Source organism: Pan troglodytes, chromosome 9 (assembly GCF_028858775.2).
Source record: "Pan troglodytes isolate AG18354 chromosome 9, NHGRI_mPanTro3-v2.0_pri, whole genome shotgun sequence".
Lineage (NCBI taxonomy): Eukaryota > Metazoa > Chordata > Mammalia > Primates > Hominidae > Pan > Pan troglodytes.
The window spans coordinates 72232243-72246672 of NC_072407.2; the positions used below are offsets into that span (position 1 = coordinate 72232243).

The 14430-nt window shown below is 53.8% G+C and overlaps 1 protein-coding gene across 13 annotated transcripts in view; it reads left to right on the plus strand.

The window, feature by feature from the left end:
* ANO1 (anoctamin 1) overlaps positions 1 to 14164 on the plus strand; it is a 222432-nt gene extending 208268 nt beyond the window's left edge. For all 13 annotated transcript variants that reach the window (XM_016921437.3, XM_016921438.3, XM_016921443.3 and 10 more), the window contains 4 exons: positions 4286 to 4338; positions 7112 to 7296; positions 10211 to 10316; positions 12370 to 14164. In XM_016921437.3, coding sequence (XP_016776926.1) covers positions 4286 to 4338; positions 7112 to 7296; positions 10211 to 10316; positions 12370 to 12636 — 611 coding nt within the window. In that variant the 3' untranslated portion in view covers positions 12637 to 14164. The remainder of the gene's footprint in view (positions 1 to 4285; positions 4339 to 7111; positions 7297 to 10210; positions 10317 to 12369) is intronic.
* Positions 14165 to 14430: the final 266 nt, after the last annotated feature.

The window sequence follows — 14430 nt, forward strand, 5'->3', positions numbered from 1 at the left end:
GCATCCCCTAGAGTGGGAAAAATTCCTTGGGAAAGAAACCAAGGAATTTACTTGGGGAAGTAAAAATGAGGCAATTTTCCCCAACAGGACTTTCATAAAAGAAACCCACCCAAAGAATATTCTAAAAGCACAGCATCCCCTTTTACTTAGAGATGTCAATGAAAAGAGTCAAACTCTGTCAAATATTTGAAGAGATTTATTCTGAGCCATGAGTGACCATGGCCCATGACACAGCCCTCAGGAGGTCCTGAGAACATGGGCCCAAGGTGGTCGTGGTACAGCTTGGTTTTATACATTTTAGGGAGACATGAAACATCAATCAGATACATCTAAGGTATACATTGGTTTGGTCCAGAAAGGCGGGACAGGGTGGGGCGACTTCCAGATTATGGGTATATATATATATATATATATACACTTTTTTTTTTTTTTTGGAGACAAGAGTTTCGCTCTTGACACCCAGGCTGAAGTGCAATGGCATGATGCAACCTCCACCTCCTGGGTTCAAGCGATTCTCCTGCCTCAGCCTCCTGAGTAGCTGGGATTGCAGGTGTGCGCCACCAGATTTGGCTAATTTTGTATTTTTAGTAGATACAAGTTTTCACCATGTTGGCCAGGCTGGTCTCCAACTTCTGACCTCAGGTGATCTGCCCGCCTCTGCCTCCCAAAGTGCTGGGATTACAGGCATGAGCCACCGCACCCAGCCTATTTTTAAAATTTCTGATTGTCAATTGGTTGAGTTATTATCAATAGAAAGGAAAGTCTGGGTTATGATAAGGGGTTTTGGAAACCAAGGTTTTATTGTGCAGATGAAGCCTCCAGGTAACAGGCTTCAGAGAGAATAGAGTGTAAATGTTTATCAGACTCAAGGTCTGTGTTGATGTTCATGCTGGTCGACTTTTGTTGAATTCCAAAAGGGAGGAGGGCATGAGGAGGCCTGTCCGACCCTCCTCCCGCCCCCTGCTTCCTGTCATGGCCTGAACCAGTCTTTCGGGTTAACTTGGGGGTGCCCTGGCCGAGACGATGAACCCCATTCAAATGGTTCGGGGGACCCTTAGAATTTTATTTTTGGTTTACAGAGATCCTTAGAGCATTGAGTGTCACCCTGGAATGTGCGTCAGAATAACTCGGGGCTCCCAGCCCCACCCCAGGAGAGGCGGATCCCGTGGGCTGGGGCTGGGGTGCCGGTTCAGCATTTCTGTAACACACCCCGCGGATGTGCAGGGCCACACGGAGAGCCATCCGCCTGGACGTAGATATCCTGCAGACCTGTCAGGACAGGCTCCATCGGGGCCCGGAAGCGAGGAAGACCCCGCTCCCGGCTCCATCTCATCCCCGCCTCATCCCTCCCATTTCCTGTTGTCTCCCTGGGCCGGTTGGGCAATCACCTGTGCGGACCCCCTTGCCTGCCTGAGTCCTGCCCTTCGATGGCCCTGAGCTCAGGAGCCACGTCCCTCGGGAGCCCCAAAGACTTCAACCTCCACCCCAGGCCCACCGCACCTCAGCACCCCACTTCGGAGGTCTCAAACTCAGTGCCCCAAGGGCCAGGTGGGCCACACGCGCAAGTGAGACTAAGTCCTGGGAGTGTTCTTCATGGCCACAGAGCAGTGTGCCTGTTCCCACATTTCTTGAAACGTTCAACTCTCTAGTGGGGGTCTGGGTTTAGATGCTAAGGCGGCCATAATGGAGGTCGGAGGTCGCCGGGAGGCCTCAGCACTGACAGCAGAGCTGCAGTGCACAGCCCAGCCTGCAGGGGGCGCCCCCAGGCACCACAGCCAGCTGTTGCCAAGCAGACGCACCAGCCAGCCAGGACCAGAGCCGAGGAGTCTCGATTTTTCTTTTCTTTTCTTTTCTTTTCTTTGTGTGTGTGTGTGTGTGAGACAGAGTCTCACTCATTCTCCCAGGCTGGAGTGAAGTGGCGCGATCTCGGCTCACTGCAACCTCCGCCCCCCGGGTTCAAGCGATTCTCCTGCCTCAGCCTCCTGAGTAGCTGGGATTACAGGCGCCCGCCACCACGCTCGGCTAATTTTTGTATTTTTAATAGAGGGGGGCTTCGCTATGTTGGCCAGGCTGATCTCAAACTCCCGACCTCAGGTGATCCACCCACCTCAGCCTCCCAAAGTGCTAGGATTACAGGCGTGAGCCAATGCACCCGGCCTTGATTTTTTAAAATACATTTTCCTGGTTTTTAAGCATCCGTCTGCATTTTTAAGCAGTAGGCAAGCACAACAAGATGGCCATGCTGCCTGGATGGGGCCTGCCTGCCACCGCTTTGCAGCCTCTGCTCCGGCACCAGAATCTGGTTGGAAAGGGCTTTCTGTGCTCGTGCAGTCACTCAGCAAACATTTACCCAGCAGCACCCACCTTATGTGCCAGACACCAAGCTAGACCCAGAATCTACAGGGATGTGCAATTAGCAGCCTGCCCTAGGAGCTCAGAGTCCACGGAGGGCCCTCAGCCCTGACGCCCAGCCAGGAGAAGCCGGGTGGGAAGTGTTTCCACTCCTAAGGGAGTGCTTCAGTGCTGACTTTGTAGGGCTGTGCCATCCAACCCTCACCTGTGTTCCCAGGTGCTTTATTCAGCATGGGGTGGCCTTGGGGCTGCTAGTGTGCAGAGCCCATGTGACTGCCCCACCACCTGCTCCAGCAGAAAAATAAACTGAGGACCACTGCACTCGTGCAAAAGATCAAACGGAGCTACAATAAACTCCTCATCTGGGATAAGGCGATGGTCCCCATGGCCCAAGGACTGGAGACAGGGATCAAGGAAGTGTGACTGTCACTTCTCAAATTGCCTACCAGCAATGGGTTGCAGTGGGTATTTCTCTTTTTTTTTTTTTTTTTTTTTTTTTTTTTTTTTTTTTGAGACAGAACCTTTCTCTGTTGCCCATGCTGGAATGCAGTGGCGTGATCTCAGCTCCCCATAACCTCCGCCTCCCTGGCTCAATCTATTCTCGTGCCTCAGCCTTCTGAGTAGCTGGGATTACAGACATGTGCCACAACGCCTGGCTAATTTTTGTATTTTTAGTAGACATGGGGTTTTGCCATATTGGCGAGGCTGCTCTCGAACTCCTGGCTTCAAGTCATCTGCCCACCTCAGCCTCCCAAAATGCTGGGATTATAGGCGTGAGCCACCACACCCAGCCCGCAGTGGGCATTTCTGATTGATGATGATTGTGACTGTGATCTGTCATTGAATTGACACTGGCTGGGGCCAGGGAGCAAGAGATCTTGGTCTCAGAGGTTTCACCTGAGCCTGTGGTTTCTAGCTCGGGGCCACACAGGGGCCTGAGCTCTTGCTGCCTTTGCAGACCACCAGCATGCACCCCAAAAACGGGGACTGGGAGGCTCCCCTTGGCTACTAGGGCAGAAGCGCTATGTACAGCTCTCCCTGTAGCCTCCTGCACAGGCAGGAAGTCTACCTGCTCCATCCTGGCCGTTTCTGATGAGTGCTGGTTATCACCCATCTCAGAGCTGGCTCAGGGCACAGAGAGCAGGCCCCAGGATTGGGCTCCCAGCCGAACCGCTGCACACAACATTGCTGGGCATGATAGGGTGCAGTTAGGGTGAGGCGGGGGTCAGCCCAGGACACTGGACCATTTCTAAGAATTGCAACACTGAGGCCCTGCTTCCTGGGCCATTGAGGGCCTCCTTCCTGGGCCCTGCTAGTTCTCATGGCCACTGGGAAGATGAATGGAGAGACCAGCATGGCCCTGGGCGCTGTGTTGTGATCCTCTTGTTCATCTGTGATTTGGTGCACCCCTGGGTCTTGGAGTAAAGGGAACAGGGGGGTGTCCAGATGGGGAACGGTTCAACCTGCACTGCTGTGGACTCAGTGCCTCCAGCCAGGGGCCCTGGCACTGTTCCTCAACGGCAAAGCCATGTCTGGCCTATCCCTAAATACAGGTATCCTCCGCCAGAGCTTTAGGAGCTGCACCCCAATTGAATCTTGGTCAGTTTAGGAATTAAAAAAGGTTTCATCTAAGCCAACTAGCATTTAAACAGGTGCATAGGGAGATTGTGCAGAACCACTGAGGGAGCAGCTGTCTTTAAGCACCTCTTTTAGAAGCTGGTGAGCTTGTCAGAAAGGGCTGGTACACACCAGGCCCTGGCACTGGCCTGGCTTCCTCAGGACCTGAACAAATGACTCTTGGTTGCCATAAGCCTCTGACTGCTGTGAGAAAGCCTGGCCCCTGCAAGGGTGGTACCCGCTCAGACTGCTGCCTGATAGCTGGAATGACTGAGAGTGTAGGGCTCTTTAAAACTGTGACTTCTTCTTCCCCCAGGAATCTGGTACAATATCCTCAGAGGCATTGGGAAGCTTGCTGTCATCATCAATGTAAGTGACATCAGGGACCTTGGCAGAATGGAAGTCCCGGCTGAACTGCCAGGTGGCCGGGGCCCCATGGAGAAGGAGCTGGGCATGGGTCTTCTGCCTCTAGCCACGGTGCAGCCCCAGGCTGACCGGATTCTCTAGTTATAAATGCCCTTGACCGCATGGCGTGGGGAGGGTGCACTCTGGGGAGGCATAACAAATTCTCTTCAACCTTTTTCTGCAAGTTTTGTTTTTTGTTTTTTGTTTTTTTGAATCTGAGTTTCACTCTGTGGTCCAGGCTGCAGTACAGTGGCACGATCTCAGCTCCCTACAACCTCCGCCTCCCAGGTTCAAGCGATTCTCGTGCCTCAGTCTCCCAAGTAGCCGGGATTACAGGCACCCACCACCACACCCAGCTAACTTTTGTATTTTTAGTAGAGACGGGGTTTTGACATGTTGACCAGGCTGGTCTCAAACTCCTGACCTCAGGTGATTCGCCCTCCTCGGCCTCCCAAAGTGCTGGGATTACATTCACGAGCCACTGCGCCCAGCCTTTCTGCAAGCTTTGAGCAAAATTCTCCACCATGCCCACCTTCGCCCCTAAGTCCACTGAGAATAAACAAGAGACAGAGATAGGAGGGAAGACAGAGACAGAGATAGGAGGGAAGACAGAGACAGAGATAGGAGGGAAGACAGAGACAGAGGGAGAGAAACACAGAGATTCCTTATTGGCAATCTTTCTGTTCTCTTATTTAAAGAAAAAAGTTGATTTTTCTCCTTAATCTGAAACGTATGGCTGCTCTGTAGAGAAGGTTTGGGAGATGCTGAAATGGGGCGAGAAGGGAGCACTCATCAGCCTTACACACGGCTCTGCTAAGGATCAGGGCTCCAGGCCCCTCAGCCTCCTCCCCAGCATGGCAGCCCCTTCCAGCCTCTCCTATCCCCAGGCCTGCAGGCTAGGATGGCCCGGCCCTCAGCCTTCCCCATCGGGGTCTGTCTGACTCTGCCCATGGCCTGGATCTCCCCGGGTTTAGCTGTGCCCAGCTGTCCCCAGCACATACTTCAAGCCCAAGGCTGCATCCTAGACATGAGAACCCGAGGCAGCCACGGGGAGTCTGCTGTGCCAGGGGCCCATGGCTCTCGTCCCTTCCACCCTCTGGCTGAGCCCAATCCTCCCCGCCAAAAGTTGACACCGTGCACATGGGGGACACGGGGTGGCTCCCCAAAGCTGACGGTCGATGCCCCTGCAGGGCTGTGATGCCAAGTCAGGGTCTCAGCAGGCCCTGGGACTCAGTCCCCACAGAGGGCAGGGGGTGACACTCAGCCCCAGAGAAGGGCCCCTCAGAGCCCTCTGACAGTGCCCTTTCCCGGTGGGCAACGCTTTCTGCCAGGCACACGCTCCCACCAGATTACAGGAAGGCTGCAGGCAGAGTGTGCACACCGGGCACGCGCTCCCACCAGATTACAGGAAGGCTGCAGGCAGAGTGAGCACACCGGGCACGCGCTCCCACCAGATTACAGGAAGGCTGCAGGCAGAGTGTGCACACCGGGCACGCGCTCCCACCAGATTACAGGAAGGCTGCAGGCAGAGTGTGCACACCGGGCACGTGATCCCACCAGATTACAGGAAGGCTGCAGGCAGAGTGTGCACACCGGGCACGCGCTCCCACCAGATTACAGGAAGGCTGCAGGCAGAGTGAGCACACCGGGCACGCGATCCCACCAGATTACAGGAAGGCTGCAGGCAGAGTGTGCACACCAGGATGGCCCCTTATCCCGCCCAGACAAAGGCGCACAGGGCCCTGAGGCAGGGCCCACGCTGTGCTGGAGTGGGTGGAGCTGGGAACAGAGGTACATCCTGCCTGCAACAAGCGGCGCTGTGAGCAGCTGCGGAGCAGAGTGGGCATCTCCTGAGGACAACAGCAGCAACAACAATAACAGCAGGCTGGGCCCGGTGGCTCACACCTGTAATCCCAGCACTTTGGGAGGCCAAGGTGGGAGGATCGCTTGAGGCGAGGAATTCAAGACCAGCCTGGCCAACATAATGAAACACAGTGAGACCATGTCTCTCTGTCTGAAAAAAAAAAAAAAAGTAGCAGGAAACATTCACGAGGCACCTAGAATGTTCTAGAATCTTCTAAGCTCTTTCCACACACTAGCCCACTAGTCTGCACACAGCCCTTGAAGGCGAGGACTGTCGTGGCCCCATCTTACAGATAAGACACCAGAGGCACAGAGAGGTTAGGTGATTTACCCAAGGCCACACAGCCATGTGAGAGGCAGCCGTTGGGCCTTGGTTTCCTCTCTTGTAAGGGCACCAGCCAGAGCTGGTGCTATAATAGAATGAGCCGGGTGAGGACTTGAGAGCTTGCAAAGCACTTTCCCTTCCTGCCTCATTCCCTTCTCCAACAAGCCCAGAGGCACAGTGCATACATGGTGTGGGTGTTGTTAGCCCTGTTTTGACAAGAAGAAAATGGAGGCACAGAGAGGTTGGGTGATTTGCCCAAGGCCACACAGCCAGCGAGAGGCAACCAGCGTCTGCCTGGTGCCTTCTCTCCTAGAAGTGCACTGTTCTAGCCCCCAGGCTCTCTCCTTCAGCTGCCAGGGGGCTGAGAGGAACACCCGTGACCCTGCATCCATTCACTCAGCATGCCGAGGCTGTGCAGCTATGGTCCCCGCCAGAGGCAGTGGCATATGGCCAGGGCCCAGTGTAACTGTGGATGGGTCACCCCCTGTTGCGGCCGGCCCTTCTGCGCCCAGGCTGGGGGTCCCCCTCACTGCCATGTCCCCTGCACAGGCCTTCGTGATCTCCTTCACGTCTGACTTCATCCCGCGCCTGGTGTACCTCTACATGTACAGTAAGAACGGGACCATGCATGGCTTCGTCAACCACACCCTCTCCTCCTTCAACGTCAGTGACTTCCAGAATGGCACGGCCCCCAATGACCCCCTGGACCTGGGCTACGAGGTGCAGATCTGCAGGTACTGCTCTCTGCTCCCCTCTTTGAAAAGCCACGTTTATTGGGTTTCTGGGAGAGCCTGGGTTTGGACGGGGCTCAAATCAGGAGCAAGTCATGAAACAACGCAAACTTGCTTAAAAAGAAGAAGAAGAAGAAAAAAAAAGGCTGGTGCAGTGGCTCACACCCGTCATCCCAGCACTTCGGGAGGGCCAGGCAGGAGGATCACTTGAGCTCAGGAGTTAGAGACCAGCCTGAGCCACATAGTGAGACCTCATCTCTACAAAAAATTTTTTAAATAGCTGGGCATTGTGGCATGCACCTGTAGTTCTAGCTACTCAGGAGGCTGAGACGGGAGGATCAATTGAGCCTAGGAATTTGAGGCTGCAGTGAGCTATGATCGCACCACTGCACTCCAGCCTGGGCAACAGAGTGAGACCCTATCTATAAAGAAATAAAGAAATGCCTAAGGGGAGGAAATTAGAGGTGATTTACCAGTTCCTGTAACTAAGAAGCCCAGGATAGCTTCAGGCATGGCTGGATCCAGGAGCTACAGTTTGCCATCAGGCTCCACTCTGGCACTGCCTCTCCACTTTGATTTCCTCTGTGTTGCATTGTTCTCTTGCTGATGGAAAGGATCCCCAGCAGCTCCTGGCTTCAATCCTCTCTGCTCTGCAGCCCCTGTGGGAAGACCTTCTGTTTCCCAATAGTCATTGAAAATCCAGGGACTGAGTCTTACTGCCCCATCTTGCGTCAGATGTCCATTCTTGAACCAACCACTATTGCCATGAGGAGGGGGGCTCTCCTTGGCTTGGCCTGGGTCATGTGCCAGGGTGTGAGGTCACAGAGAATGGGGGGGTCCTAGGGAAAACTGGGGTGCTATGACTTGAAGAAGAGGAGACAGATGCTAGCAGGCAAAGCCTTGAGCACAGAATAAAGAGGAACGAGCTGGTGCGTGTGGCTTCTGACACTGGGAGGACAGGGCTGCTTGTTCCCATGGGAAAGCAGGTTGTGCAACTTCTGCCTGGCCCAGCAGCTGGCACCAGAGCCGTGGCCCAGCCCGATCCTATCTCAGGAGTTGGCAGCTCAGTGCTGAATAGGCCCTCGGAGACTCCCATCCAGCTCCCTCCAGAAATCAAGCTCCGTAGGCAAGGGCCCTATCTGTTGTGCACCGCCCCCGCCCCCGGAATTCTCCATCCCTGGAGTGGGGTCTGGCACATAGTAGTTGGTCAATAAATGCTTGTGACATAAGTAAGTGAGGGAATGCCCAGACTGAGGCCCAGAGAGGTCAAGTGATTGCCCAGGGGACACACAGCAAGGTGGTAGTCGGAGTGGGCGAGCACCAGGGATGTGGGTCCAGGCCAGGGCTGTGCCTGCAAATCCAGGTGGCCCTTCTCCTGGCCTCCCCAACTGACCTCAGGTTTTAGTGACCAACAGGGGCACAAACAGCCCCTGAGCCCCTGGAAATCCTGCCCCTCGTTGGGGCATTTTCTGTCCAGCTTTGGGAAGCTTTTCCAATGCAGGGTGGGGACGTCACCTCCATTCAAGCTACGTTCCAGCTGATGTGTGGCATCCCCCAGATTCAGGGAGCTGTGGAGGGAGGGAGGCCCTAGACAGAGACCTCACCCTGCCCCCACAGACCCTGGGCATCTCTGGGTCTCTGTGAAAAGAGGAAGGGGCTGGGGAGAACTGGAGCACGGGCAGTGGTCATGAATGGGGCAAGCCTCCTTCTTGAGGCTCCAGTCATATCCACGAAGAGCCAAGGTCAGTGGCAGGACCTTGGGGAGAGGGGTGTGAGTGAGCTTGACTCTCCAAGCAGGAGATCAGTCAGCTACATCTAAAGCTGGTAATGAGAACCAGGGGCAGTTCTTTCAAGATGAGGTGAGGACCAAGCAGCAACCCTGGAGGAGGAAAAGCAGCCCCAGACCCGGGTAGGGCAGGGCGGGCCAGGCCGGCTGCCTGACACGCCTCTGCCTGCACCAATGGAATGCTTAGCTTCGTTCTTTCGCAAATGTTTGATAAACTGCTTAAGTTACTTTGATAAAATGTTCAGGGTATTGTTTTGCTGTGTTTTTTGGTTGTTGTTTGGTTTGCTTTTTTTAGAGACGGTCTCACTTTGTGGCCCAGGCTGAAGAGCAGTGGCGTGATCAAAGCTCACTGCAACCTCAACCTCCCGGGCTCAGGTGATCCTCCCACCTCAGCCTCCCGAGTAGCTGGGAATACAGGCGTGCACTGCCAGGCCCGGCTAATTTTTGCATTTTTTGCAGAGACAGGGTTTTACTGTGTGGCCCAGACTGATCTCTAACTCCTCAGCCTGAGATTACAGTGCTGAGGTTACAGACACGAGCCACCACACCTGGCTAATAAAGTGCTCAGAGGTTTTTCTTCGGTAGATTCCCTCAAAGAGGGGATGGACTGGAGGGGTGGTTTTCAAACTGTGTTTCGTGGAACCCATTCTGGAGTTCTGTGGAGCATGGGCGTTGGGTTGAGGTTCAGGAGGTTCAAGCTTAGGGAACCCCCCCGACTTCAACCAAGTAGGCTCTGCACTCTTGGGGCCTATTGGAGTTTCCAGTGAGACCTTTTGGGAACAAAGGCTCCACTGCTTTTAAAAGTTTGCAACCTCCTGGACCACATGGTCCCCGCCCTTGATTCTGTGAGCCCACGGCTGGGCCTGGGGATACTTCCTGCCACATGTGTTTTACACGAAGCCCGTCAGGTCCTGCCTGGCCCATGGGGGATCCTGACCACCCCCCTCCACTGTGGAGAGAGACTCCGTGGGTGCGGGGCCATGGGCTGCTCGCCCAAGAGAGGGCTGCCCTCCCAGAGGCAGCCGCACACCAAGCCGAGCCTCTCCCAGGCGTCCCTCGAGCTGCCTGGCTCCAGCCAGAGCCTGAGCCCTGCCGAAGTCCCACCCTCGACTCCACCATGGTCTTTTGCAGGTATAAAGACTACCGAGAGCCGCCGTGGTCGGAAAACAAGTACGACATCTCCAAGGACTTCTGGGCCGTCCTGGCAGCCCGGCTGGCGTTTGTCATCGTCTTCCAGGTGCAGTGGGTCCCTCTTTGTTTCCGGTTTGAAGATGGGAGCATTTAGGGACCATCCTGTGCCCACAGTCTGGAAGTCAGGAGCTGCTAAAGCCAGGGGTTCAGAGACTCCTCCAGAGGCTTGGAGAACTTGCTCTGGGACACCCGAGGAGGGGACTTGGCCGACCCCAGGCCCCCTGCACTGACAGGGCCCAAGACAACCTCATGAGAGAGGAAGGCCAATAGAGGGGCCGGATGTGCACCGGCAGAAGGGTTCTGACTCGCTGGTGGGTTTAATCCAGTAGAAGTGTCTTTATTGAAAGAGACAGGGGCCAGGCACAGTGGCTCACACCTGTAATCCCAGCACTTTGGGAGACCGAGGCAGGTGGATCACCTGAGGTCAGGAGTTCAAGACCAGCCTGGCCAACATGGTGAAACCCTGTCTCTACTAAAAATATCAAAAATTAGCCGGGTTTGGTGGTGCACACCTGTAATCCCAGCTACTTAGGAGGCTGAGGCAGGAGAATCACTTGAACCCAGGAGGCAGAGGTTGCAGTGAGCCGAGATCGTGCCACTACACTCCAGCTTGAGCAACAAGAGTGAAACTCCATCTCAAAAAAGAGAGAGAGAAAAGAAGGAGAAGGAGAAGGAGAGGAGGAGGAGGAGGACGGAGGGGGGAGGGAGGGAGGAAGGAAGGAAGGAAGGAAGGAAGGAAGGAAGGAAGAAAGAAAGAGAGAGAGACATGGAGAAAGGGGACCCCACCTCCGTCCCTCTCGTTCTCACACCATGTCTGTGGTAGCAGGCAGAGTCAGGACAGACAGGAGGGCAGTGGGCTGTCAGATGACCCCAGCTGCAGCCAGCAGCCAGGGGACCCAGCCGCAGCTGGCCCAGTCTCTAGGGAGGGGTCTGGGCCAACTCTCTGAGGCCAGAGGGACTCCCAGTGGAGCGGGACCCCAGGCTAGGGTGCCAGCTGTGCACCGGCAGCTGAGGTCCCAGAGAGGGGGTATCCTGGGCTGTGGGCACCGCCAAGATTCTGCTCGCAGGTGTCCCTCTAGCCTCGATTAAGTCGATGCTAGGAAGGCAGTGGGCCAAGGGCTCTGATTCTGGAATCCCCAAGACTGGGTTCAAGTCCCAGTTCTGTCACAGGGCAGGCCCTTCCACTCCTCTAAGCTCAGTGGCCCCATCCATCAGCTTTTCACAGCAAGCAGTGCAAAAGGTGTGTGGGGCTGGGTTCCGCAGACCAGAGCCTGAGAGCCCAGCAAGGAGGGGTCTCGGCCAGAGACAGCCCAGCCTTATCCCAAGGGAGCCCCGGAGCAGGCATGGCACCCCAGACCTGGCCTCACCTGGAGGCAAGGCAGCCCCTAGATGGACCAGTCACTGCTTTGGGCTGACCAGGCTGGGAAGAGGGAGATGGGATGGGGCATAAGTTCTGCAGCTGCGAGCGTGAGCAGCCAACCCCAGCCCCAGCTGGGGACTGGGAGCACCAACCAGAAGAAGACACCAATCCAGGGGGCACCAGCACCGCCCGTGGCGGGAACCTGCTCAGCCGGGGGTGCTCACACGTGCTTGCTGGACAGATGTTCAGCAAAAAAGAAGATTCCGTTTTTCCATAAAAACTGACTTATGTTGCCTTCTATCCACCAGAAATGTCTCCGTGGAGGTGGTAGATGTTCAGGGAGACCCTGGGACGCTTTGCAAACTGTAAAAGTTTGATCCATTTGTGGCTATTTCCAGTTTCATGTTTTTCCCCAAAGGCTCGATGCTCGTTAGATTTGGCGATGCGTGATCCATCAGGTCACTTCCTGAGTCTCCTGGTCAAAGAATTCAGAATGACTCAGATGATTTTCCCAATTACTGAGTTCAGATTTGTTTGAGAAAATCGGCCAACATTTCCCAGAGGCCTGCCGGGTGGTTCTATGCCTCCTTTATAGCTTCTGGGAAACTGAGGCCCAGGGAGGTCAACGGGCCAGGAGGTCGTGGGGTGGCACTCCACCAGATGGGGGCCAGGCAGAGAGGTCAGGAGCACTTCCCCAGGCGCCATCCTCCCCTCTGCCACGCGTTGCCTCTCCTTCCAGAACCTGGTCATGTTCATGAGCGACTTTGTGGACTGGGTCATCCCGGACATCCCCAAGGACATCAGCCAGCAGATCCACAAGGAGAAGGTGCTCATGGTGGAGCTGTTCATGCGGGAGGAGCAAGACAAGCAGCAGCTGCTGGAAACCTGGATGGAGAAGGAGCGGCAGAAGGACGAGCCGCCGTGCAACCACCACAACCCCAAAGCCTGCCCAGACAGCCTCGGCAGCCCAGCCCCCAGCCATGCCTACCACGGGGGCGTCCTGTAGCTATGCCAGCGGGGCTGGGCAGGCCAGCCGGGCATCCCGACCGATGGGCACCCTCTCCCAGGGCAGGCGGCTTCCCGCTCCCACCAGGGCCCGGTGGGTCCTGGGTTTTCTACAAACATGGAGGACCACTTTCTGATAGGACATTTTCCTTTCTTCTTTCTGTTTTCTTTCCCTTGTTTTTGCACAAAGCCATTATGCAGGGAATATTTTTTAATCTGTAGTATTCAAGATGAATCAAAATGATGGCTGGTAATAGGGCAATAAGGTAGCAAAGGCAGGTGCTTTGCAGAAAGAATGCTTGGAAACTTGAGTCTCCCTAGAGGTGAAAAGTGAGCAGAGGCCCCTAGAAACCCTCCTCTGAATCCTCCTAATTCCTTAAGATAGATGCAAAATGGTAAGCCGAGGCATCGCGCAAAAGCTGGTGCGATGCTTCAGGGAAAATGGAAAACCCACGCAAGAATAATGATTGATTCCGGTTCCAAAAGGTGTCACCTACCTGTTTCAGAAAAGTTAGACTTTCCATCGCCTTTTCCTTCCATCAGTTGAGTGGCTGAGAGAGAAGTGCCTCATCCCTGAGCCACACAGGGGGCGTGGGAGCATCCCAGTTATCCCTAGAAAGCTAGAAGGGGACACAGGTGTCCCTGATTAAGCAGGAAACAGCACCCTTGGCGTCTCCGGCAGGCTCCCCACTGTCAGCCACACACCTGCCCCCATCACACCAAGCCGACCTCAGAGTTGTTCATCTTCCTTATGGGACAAAACCGGTTGACCAGAAAATGGGCAGAGAGAGATGACCTCGGAAGCATTTCCACAGATGGCGTCAGGGTTTCAAGAAGTCTTAGGGCTTCCAGGGGTCCCCTGGAAGCTTTAGAATATTTATGGGGCTTTTTTTTCAAATATCAATTATATGGTAGATTGAGGATTTTTTTTCTGTAGCTCAAAGATGGAGGGAGTTTATTAGTTAACCAAATATCGTTGAGAGGAATTTAAAATACTGTTACTACCAAAGATTTTTATTAATAAAGGCTTATATTTTGGTAACACTTCTCTATATTTTTACTCACAGGAATGTCACTGTTGGACAATTATTTTAAAAGTGTATAAAACCAAGTCTCATAAATGATATGAGTGATCTAAATTTGCAGCAATGATACTAAACAACTCTCTGAAATTTCTCAAGCACCAAGAGAAACATCATTTTAGCAAAGGCCAGGAGGAAAAATATAAATACATTTGTCTTGAAGATCTCATTGATGTGATGTTACATTCCCTTTAATTTGCCAACTGTGGTCAAAGTTCATAGGTGTCATACATTTCCATTATTTGCTAAAATCATGCAATCTGATGCTTCTCTTTTCTCTTGTACAGTAAGTAGTTTGAAGTGGGTTTTGTATATAAATACTGTATTAAAAATTAGGCAATTACCAAAAATCCTTTTATGGAAACCATTTTTTTAAAAAGTGAATGTACACAAATCCACAGAGGACTGTGGCTGGACATTCATCTAAATAAATTTGAATATACGACACTTTTCTCACTTGAATGCTGTCTGCCTGACGTCTGCCTGGGAAACTCACAGGCCGTCCCCAGAGTCCAGTGACCCTGCAAACTCAGCACTGACGGACAGGCATCTCTTTCCTTTGGTGCCGGCCTGCGCATGGCTCTAAATGTTCTTGGGACTTCATCTTTCTGTACGTGTGTGCATTTGTGCATGCACATGTGTGTGCCTATTCATTTGCATGTGTTTTGCATGCATCATGTGCACGCATGTTCGCATTTGCTTGTGTGCATGTG